The sequence below is a fragment of the Stylophora pistillata genome, chromosome 4 (genome assembly GCF_964205215.1).
Source record: "Stylophora pistillata chromosome 4, jaStyPist1.2, whole genome shotgun sequence".
Taxonomy (NCBI): domain Eukaryota; kingdom Metazoa; phylum Cnidaria; class Anthozoa; order Scleractinia; family Pocilloporidae; genus Stylophora; species Stylophora pistillata.
This window is the reverse complement of record NC_142522.1, coordinates 4,142,860-4,152,500: the sequence shown is the minus strand read 5'-3', so window position 1 is coordinate 4,152,500 and position 9,641 is coordinate 4,142,860. Positions and strand designations below refer to the sequence as shown.

Genomic DNA, 9,641 nt, shown 5'->3' with positions numbered 1-9,641 from the left:
GAAGTACGGTAAGGGTCAGAAAGTTCTATATAATCGGTGCATTCGTTTACATCGCTGGCACCGGCATCTAGCGTAGAATGTAGAAAAAAAAATAGAACGTCGAAAAAATATAAAAATGGATAAAATTCATATAATTGATGTTTTAATATCCAGTCTGAAACAGACTAAATAAATCATTTATTCTGAGATCATGGGACAACTTACAAGGAAAACGGCAAGGCAACAGAAACCTCAACCGTGAACAAGAGATATTTTTCCCGTCTCCTACAGATTTATCAAAGGATTGTAGGAATTAAAAGTGAGCAGGTCAGAGTTCATTCTCGACGTTTGCCGTTGTCATAAACGCATGCTGTAAGTCACCAGGCCTCATTTACTTGATGTACCTATGCCGCTAATGTTCCCGTCCGCCTCCCAGTTAGCTTAATGGATAGAGCGCTGGACTGTTGTGCGGGAGGTCGAGGGTTCAAGCCCCGGCCGGACCAACACTCAAGGTCTTAAAATAATTGAGAAGAACATGCTGCCTTTCTATAACGTCAAGAAATGGTTACATATTCTAGTCTTCTCGGATATGACGAATAAATGGAGGTCCCGTCTCCTGCAGGGTTAGGGGTAGGGGACGTTAATTTCCCACGCACGAGATAATAATAATAATAATAATAATAATAATAATAATAACTTTTATTTATATAGCGCTCATATCCTGAGCTCAAGGCGCTTTACAATACTGTGCGGGGGGACTTTACCAGACTGCTAAGCAGTTTAAAATCAAATAAAGGCGAATCTAACAGATTCCCCCTCCACCCAGTTCCCAGTAAACAGGCCAGACCACATCACAGATTACTGTGTGGTGGATGTCCTGCCCTGGGGCGGGATGGGAGGGTACATATGTAGAGGGCCACAGTATCATCAGTTTAACTACTGTCACGTGCTACCCTCTTGAAATAAAGTCTACATATCACATATCACATATAATAGAACGGCACAAAAAAAAGCTTGAATGTACATTAACAAACAGAATCAACGTTTTCAACACTATGATAATATGGATTAACTTGAGACTTCATTATTGTTTAAAGTTCTCAAAATTCCTTCTATGTTCAAAAAGAAAGCGAACTCTTGTGAGTAAACGATTTATGCATGATTTCCCATGCTTTCATTTTTATCATGTCAACTTAAAATTGAAATTAGAGCTTTCATTCAGGTCAGGTGACCTCGTTAGTATGAAATTAGGCGGGACGCCCTTATCATGAATTAAAGAAAACAAAACAGTCGCTATGGATGCTAAGATCAAATGCGCCCGCTAAAGTTTAAAACTAGAAAGATTTTCCTGTTAAACCCTTATGACTCCCTGTCATTGACTGAAAGCTAGAAAGAATGTCCATAGCTACACTGAAAAGTTATAGAAAACGTTTTGACAAGCCTGACTGTAAATTAAACGTTGTTCACCATGTTCGGATGAGAAAAATATTTTTAACGTTAAGTATCTCAGTGCCTATGATCTAAAATTTCCATCAACAACTCAAACTCTGTATTTGAAAATATTTCTCTTTCTTAGTCACTTCGAGTTGAAGGGTTCTATCTTACACCGTACAACTTCACAATGTGTTCTGTTCACAGTTCAGTTCCACTTTCCCGCCAAAGAAAAGAATGCGTTGCCGTTACTTAGAGCCAGGTTAAGATATAAGATAAACAACTATTCTCTTTCCGGAGTCAACTAGACTGATGCACTTAAAATGAGATCCTTGACACGTTTTACAGTCGAGAAATACAACGAAAGCAAAAAGAAAAATTCTTAGCAAGTTTTGTATGCGCGGGTAATGGTAAACACGGTAAGCTTTTGATTAATTTGTATAATGATCTTAGGAAAATTGAGTCGGTTTCAAAACGTTTGACACTTTACCTGTTGTCTGCAAAACAAGAATCTCGAAAATGTCCAGACTCAGGGTCAATATTCCAACGGCAATCAGCTGAAAATACTTCATGGTTTGAAAGTCATAGGATTGCTTTATATCGCGCCCCTAAGCTGGTTATACCTGCGTATGAAAATCGTCATACTTCACCAAGCTTCAAGAGCCAAACGGCAATGCAAATTTGCACAGTTACTCCGCTGTGACGTGACCGCGCTAAAAATGAGGAGTGCACTCAACCGAATAAAACTGAGCTGTTTCTTTATTAAGTTTCTCCGAGTTTCTTTTCTCGACTTGTTTCGTTCTATCGTTTGATTTAAATCGCTGGAAGAAGCTGGAAAGAAAAGCTTTCAATTCACCTCATTTTCCCGGCAATATTAAATGCGGAAAAGATAGAACTGAGGGAGTTTTGTTTTGGCGCGAGATTTTTCGATTACAACAAGCCGTCTGATTAGCACTAATAACTGTTCCAAATTTTGCGCGCGTTTCTCAGAGAGCGCAAATAAATTCGCGTGTTGCAGTCACTTTCGGAAGGGTGTCTAACTGAGGAATTTACAACGAAGATGATAATTTAAACATAAAGTATGTACGCCTTTGTACATAAGATATTTACTTTTATGTGATTTTTAGCGTAGCGAAGGGAAGCTTTGAGCTCAGTTCATAGACCAGTGGTAATTTAAGCTGTATGCAAATTGTTTTAAAAATAGATCAAAACGCATGTAAGAAAATTCGAGGAAAGGGATGAAAGAATTGAAAATAAGTTGTGTACTCTTAAAAGCATCGATTTCTATTAGATGGGTTACTCCAAAGGGGGGTTTTGATCAAGTACCGCCAAACAAACTCAACATAGTGACAAGCTAAATAGGGTTTTGGAAGATTTCAAGGATCGTGCAAGTGCAGTTTCCTCCCCCTCCCTTCCGCCATCCTCTCCCCTTTCAAACTTCCTGAATAAAACGACTATCTCCGAATTCTTCTCTATGCCACCTCAGCTTTTCAAGTTTTTCCGTTCGAGTTCTCTGCACCTTTGTTTCTTACTGCCTCGTTTCACTTCGTGTTTGTAAAAAAACAACAACAACAACAACATCAACCGACAACAGACAAAAATACATTGAATTTTCAAGAACGTGAAAACAGATTAGATAATTCTATTCGTTAGTAACTGATGATGTCAGTTGTGGAGTCAATCTATTCATCACTACGTACTGAACTTCAGCTGCAAACGGGAGGAAATTTATAATTACCTCTTGGAAAACACAATTTTCCCGGATCAAGTAAGGAAATCTTTGATATAAGCTGCTCAAAACTAAGTCAGTACGTCGGTAAACCAATAGCCTGGAAAAGAGCAGTCTAATGCTTTAATGAAGTAAACTTTATCGGTTCAATAAACGATAAGTTTTTGACCAATCAAAGTGCTCGTAGGATCTCAATCATTTTATAAAAGACAAGCTATAACCAATAGGCCATTTTATAGTTGTGTACTTAGTTGCCAAGCCTTTGATTTGAAGTGAGACTGAAGGTGAACTTGCTGTGATAGCGATCGTTATCTAGTTAGAATGATAAGAAAGTAATTTACATTTGAAAAGTGGCAACGATTGTATAATGACAAGGCCACCCTCAGCCTCACTCCCGTTCAAAGGCTTGGCAACCAAGCACGCCACTGTTAAACGGCCTATCATAAATTCAAATATATTTTTTGACAAATAGTTTAAACAAGTAATTAGCACCTGTTACTGGGAAACGTCAGTTACTTTACTAGAATTTGCTCTCCACACGTTTCACATGCGACATATACTCATTTTCATTAGCCAAACATATAGTCAGGGGTGAGGCTGCGTTCCCCTTAGGAGCTTCCGAATTTTGTGACATGGCAAATAGATATAACAGGGTCTTTCTGATCTCTCTGTTCGTTTGGTCACGTCTAACAGTTACTACTCAACAGGAACCTTTGCAGGGTAAAGCTTCTCTAATATAATCTTACTTCATATTTATATGAGTTTATAGCTTAGTCCAAACTGACGTTTATCAAATGATTTAAAACTTGATCGTTGAGTTTGGGACTGAAAAAAATTCGGGGTTTAAAAGGGAAACGCCGGAATTAGCCTCAAGGTGACGGCGAAACCTTTAAACTAGTTTGGCGAGGACCACGGCGTACTTGAGAACGACTGTTATCAGACTACAACTGTATTTTTAAACGAGTTTTCTCGTATCCAAGAAGGAAGCTCATGACTCAGAAGTTCCCTTGTTAATTCAAGGTCATCGGAAATTTTTAAAGAAAACGACATCTCATGGGTTACGCAAGAAATTCTGAAAAGGAGAGGGGAAGAGAGAAAATTACAATGCTTGAATAAAAGCAACTCTTCTGATATCTTAAGATTACTTGTTTGCAATAAAATGAATGGTATGCCTCTTTTAAAAGGTTTGTATTCGGAGCGAAAAAGGCAAACGTTTGCATTTAATTACGGTCTACAGATTGATGTTATGACAATATAGTTACCGTGAAAAAATTCAATTTACATATATTTATAATCTCCCTCAAAGAAGCTTTTGCTTTCAGTTTTTTAGCAGTTTTGTAGGCTTTGCGAAGGTCTTGCATTTACAAACAGGCTTTACAAGTTGTTTGGGAAATAAATCGTCGCTAGTAGAGGACCGACTCTCGAAAGCGGCGTGAAACGAGCTCAATTTTTTACCTCTAGATTATATGCTAGTTAATAATTCATGTTCATCACTATAGTCTTAAAAAGTAGCACCTTTAATGAGTTTAAAAGTGGCACCTTTGCAGAGTATTGAAATTAAAACGCAATTTCAATGAGTCCTAGAAAGTTCCAAACACTTTTAAAGAGGTTAAAGATGATACCATTGATTATGAGATTTAAAGAGTTTTGAACTTAAATTTCTAACGGTGCAAAAAATTTCTGGAATCCTATTGGCTTAGTAGTATAGTCAGTCTGACGGTTCCTACAGACTGTCGAGTGGTTGCAAAAATCCTGTAATAACTCATAATAACGTTTTGCTGTTTTCAGTCAAACAGACAAACAGCCTGGAGTCGGCAGGCTTTTGTTCAGCGGCCTTTAGCAGCTGTCCTCCTATCGATCAGATGCAAAAATTAGAGCTCTTTTCAATCAAGTGTCGAAAGCAATCCGGGATAGCGTCGATTTTACTTCCCTTCGCTCTATGATTGGTCCAGAACACTTGCACCACCTCCCCTCCCAGCCAATCAGACGCAGACGGAAACCAATCGCAACCTGGTCACATGTGTTTTCCCGCGCTTTCGGCAGCTTGTTTTTATCTTGAGTTCTCATTGGCTCCTTGGTATTTTCCTTCGCTGTGATTGGTTACTTTATTTTAAGTCTTAGGACACTTAATCGAAAAAAGGTTCATAAATCCAATCGTGATCTTGTTTTGTCTGTTTTTTTTTTTTAGTGGCTATTTTATATTGTGATAGCTTTGACTTTATCTGTGCGAGAGTCAATTTAAATGCATTTTATTCCCTATCAGTTCCTACCAATCAAGCTCAAACGGAAGAAGGTGACACGATAAGCTGTGAAGCAAATTGCTTCCCTGATTGCATGACAAATGAGATAAACGAGTGTGTAGAGGCCTGCCAGCGATTCTGTCCAATTGCCTGACGAGAGTTTGTTTGGCATTCAGTCACCGTGCGACTCTTCTTACGATGAATTCCCATCGGAAACTGTCGGAAACATTTTTACGGAGGAAAAGATAACAGACTGAGGGCCGACAGCCTCACGATTGATTTGACAACAGTCGCTGATTGAAAAAAGAGTCTGCACTCCTTTCCCGGACTCCGCAGAATTGTGGAAAGACTCTAGCCTACTTCACGAACTAAGGGATATTACTTTGTAGTAACTTTACTTTACACTACGTTGCACCTATTCACAATCAACTCAAAAACACGTTAGAGAGCCGATGTTTTTCTATTTTTCCTGACCCTTAGTACTTCATTCCCATTTATGGCAACAGATTCTAACTTTATAGATTAATCTTCTAATTTAAAGATGATTTGTCCCACCAGCGGATGATCTCTTTCGTTTGCACACGTCATGCAAAGACCAATACTCTTTGGCATATCTTACTGGATGAAATTCTGATAATATAAATCAATCTCTTTCGCCAAAATAAATCCTTATAAACCCGGTTTAGCCAATACAAATTCCAAAACATTTCGCGCCTTTCTCTTGCTTGTATGTTTTGTTTTCCAAACTGATGTCTCAAGAGAATTCCCGCCTTTGTCTTTTGAAATTCATGCTTACATACGTACACACAAACGCAATTAACTAATGAAAGAGAGGTAGTTAAACACCGAAAATAGGATAGCTATTCAAGGCGGTGTATCATACACTATGATAGTAAAGATACATATGCAACATAAAATAATAAAATGGATATATCAACAAAGTTGAAATGGTAAATTAGCCACCGTAATGATTACAAAAGCTGACGTTTCGAGCGTTAGCCCTTCGTCGGAGCGAATAGAGGAATTGTGGGTTGTGTGTGTTTTTATAGTGGGTTATATAGGGGTTGTGTGTGCTTTTCAGCTTTTGTAATCATTACGGTGGCTAATTTACCATTTCAACTTTGTTGATATATCCATATTATTTCGTTACTCCCACCGACGCAGCCCCAAACAGTTTCTTTCGAAACTATCAGCCTTTATAAAATAATAAATATGGGAAAACATATATGTATACTTATCTGCAATAAATTTAATACATAACGATTCAGTCATGGGTTACACAGGTTACATAGGTAAATTGACCACTCCCCACGGGGCTTTTCAGGGCCAACACTCACCCATCCCACCCCAGGGGAGGGTATCCACCACACAGTAATCTCGTGTGTGGGAAATTAACGTCTCCTACCCCTAACCCTGTAGGAGACGGGGCCTACGGTTTATTCGTCCTTATCCGAGAAGACTACAATATCTATCCATTTCTTGTTATAGAAAGGTAGCAAATTCTCCTCAGTTATTTTAAGATCATCAGTATTGGTCCGGCCGGGGCTCGAACCCTCGACCTCCCGCACAACGTAATCCGGCGCTCTAGCCAATTGAGAAATGTTTTGCGCGAGAGAGGACAAGATCATTACAAAAGAGAGGAATTAAATAAGATCAATGCATAGAAAGGAAGGCGAATAGATATGATTTATGATAAAACTTTTACATTGGTAAATAGGACGAAACTTGAAAGGAAAATGTCACCAGGATATTATCATATGACCCATTTTGAGAAAACAAAATATAAAAGCTAACTCAGAGGTTCATGGCCACTCTACTATCACGACATGCGCAGACAGTCGTTCCCATAGAAACAAAATGTTTCTTGCTAGAATTCATCCTTCTCGCAGCAAAGTGAGGGACTTGTTTTGTTGAAATACCCGACACATATCGGATTCGTTAATCTCACCTCAACTTTTGTGACGCACTTCTTATAAATATCCCATTAACAAGGTATGTTGAGCTGATGTAAAGTTTGTTCTCTCTTTAAAAGAGTTTATCTTGAATTTCACATTTTCGTGAGGTGAGATCTGTCAATTTCCCCGGGGTAGAACTTCATTAGATATGCCATCTTAGGCTGATAAACTGCTCGCTATGCTCATCCTGGCAGTAAGAGCTACCAGGTTCTTATGGATGTCGCCGATCTGCCAATATTGTGATAGAGTTTCGGTCACCGTCTGGCGTAACGATGCTTAGGCCATCTTAGGAAGATACCGCGCGGTCAACCGCATACAAGTCTGTGAAGGCCACTGTCGCCTGCAAGTTGAAAGGCTGTTGCAGGCTTTCATCTGGTTAAAGGTTGCAAAATGTGTGGGAAAAGATAAACGGCCTTAGAGCAGCTTTAGATTGAAAAACAAAGGAGATTTAGGTCGCTTGTATTTTTTTTTTTTGGTTGTTTTTTTGTTTTCACACCTCCCAGCGCTACAATCGAGCCATTTGCCATCTTGACGGCGGTGAGAGCTAAGGTCTCAGAGGTATCGGTAGACTATCTGCAAACGGCCCTTAATGAAACCCTCTTAAGCAGCATTTGTATCAACAAACACTTAGTTATAGCGACACCTGATACGTTCTGATTTTAGAAGTCACAGGATGAAGTTTGCTCACATGATGGTCATTGCTGCAGTGACTTCTTGCGTATTCAACACAGGTTGGTTCTTCGTAATGCTCCCCGGCAGCGTATGAGCAATCATATTAGGGACTTTAAGCAAACCACGACGGCTACGGCAACGAGAACGTGGAAAAACAAGAGATCTAATTGGCAGAACAATACCCCAGCACGTGCGTTTTAAAACTTTGTACATTTCTTAGCCGTCCTTTGCAAAACAACTACGTGAAATTACCAAAATTTGCTTCGTCTACGAACCGAAACCGCGGCGGCAAATTATTTAATTTATATTTGGAACTCAACGCTACTTTTATGCGTTATGTTGAGTTTGAGGTCTGGCGCCCTATAAGACGGTAAACACATGCAGCCATTTTCGAAATTCTAACTAAACGTAGCAACTCATTTTTTAATCGACGTCTTCTGTGGCGTTGCCGTCCTGACTGCTTAAAGTCCCTGATATCATCTCATCATGAACAGCTGCGTTTTTTCGAATACAACGATGTAACCCCCAGTCAAAGCATATTTATGCGATTATCGGAACGAAACGTCATCAAAGATAATTGATCCTTTCCCGTGTTAATACATCAGTCTACGGACACGTACCGATTCAAATAATAAACGGGCAAACTCCAAACTAAAGAAAGAAACAAAAATACACACACATACACACACACACACGCAAAGTTAAGTCGTATTTCCCAACCACCAACCGATCAATCATGTTTCGAACATTGTCTAACCACTCCCCCCCCGAATTTTTCTATTGAAGTTGATTCTCACTTTCCTTGTTTCAGTCCGCGCTCTCCGATGTAATGTGTGCATAAGCTCCGTCTCCTGGGATGACTGTGAAAAATCACAGAACACTCAACGATTGACGTGCGAATCAGAGGATACTTACTGTCACCGCCACATGACGAGTTCTGAGGTCATGGGCATCACAATTGCAACTTTTTCAAAAGGTTGTGCAATATCTGACAATTGCACACCTGAAGCAATTGATCGGTGTAAAAACGCTGAAAACACTGACCTCCAGGCGATGCCCGGAGTGACAGCAGTCGAATGTGATTTGAAATGCTGCCAGGGAGATTTGTGCAATTAGCATGTAAAAAGATGTCTGCGATTCGCATGAAAGTAAACGATTTTCTCAGTGGGGATATATTAGGATTCCTCATGTGTAGAAAATAAAAAAAAGGGATATCAAACCCTGAGTTTGTTATTATCCATAGAATTGGTTGTCTAATAATTAGTTCTACCCTTCTCCACAGAGCAACTTTGACTGTTAAAAGAAATGCAGTATTGCTTTGTTTCGCTTAACAGTACTTCGCTCTGAGTTGTTTAAAAAAACTTGCACTCTTTTCTTAGCCAATCAGATTCAAAACTAAAACCAAGGCGACTTTCTCACTCTCGTTTTCCCGCGCAGTCAGTTTCTTAGCCAATCAGATTCAAAATTGAAACCACTGCAACTTTCGCACTCGCGTTTTCCCGCGCAGGCAGTTTTTTAACCAATCTGATTCAAAACTACTCACTCACTTGTTCCTACGCAGGCAGTTTCTTGGCTAATCAGATTTAAAACTAAAACCAGCGCGACTTTCCCGCCCGCGTTTTCCCGCATATGCAG

General features: G+C 39.5%; 2 protein-coding genes and 1 long non-coding RNA gene across 3 annotated transcripts in view; 2 read left to right on the top strand and 1 right to left on the bottom strand.

Moving 5' to 3' along the window:
- LOC111327091 (uncharacterized) overlaps positions 1 to 2,059 on the bottom strand; it is a 4,584-nt gene extending 2,525 nt beyond the window's left edge. Inside the window, exons 1-2 of the mRNA XM_022931196.2 lie at positions 1,901 to 2,059; positions 1 to 67 (exon numbers count right to left, since the gene is read on the bottom strand). The exon at positions 1 to 67 is cut by the window's left edge and continues 410 nt beyond it. Of these exons, the coding sequence (XP_022786931.2) occupies positions 1 to 67; positions 1,901 to 1,982 (149 nt within the window). The 5' untranslated portion in view covers positions 1,983 to 2,059. The remainder of the gene's footprint in view (positions 68 to 1,900) is intronic.
- Positions 2,060 to 3,699: 1,640 nt separating this feature from the next.
- Positions 3,700 to 7,090, top strand: LOC148732066 (uncharacterized). The gene is made up of 2 exons (XR_015999805.1): positions 3,700 to 3,859; positions 5,403 to 7,090. It is a non-coding gene; the product is annotated as an uncharacterized LOC148732066 (long non-coding RNA).
- Positions 7,091 to 7,232: 142 nt separating this feature from the next.
- Positions 7,233 to 9,251, top strand: LOC111327083 (uncharacterized). Its single transcript, XM_022931184.2, has 3 exons — positions 7,233 to 7,371; positions 7,998 to 8,065; positions 8,818 to 9,251. Exons 2-3 carry the CDS (start codon positions 8,008 to 8,010, stop codon positions 9,120 to 9,122), a joined length of 363 nt encoding a protein of 120 aa, XP_022786919.1. The 5' UTR covers positions 7,233 to 7,371; positions 7,998 to 8,007; the 3' UTR covers positions 9,123 to 9,251.
- The last annotated feature ends 390 nt before the right edge of the window (positions 9,252 to 9,641 follow it).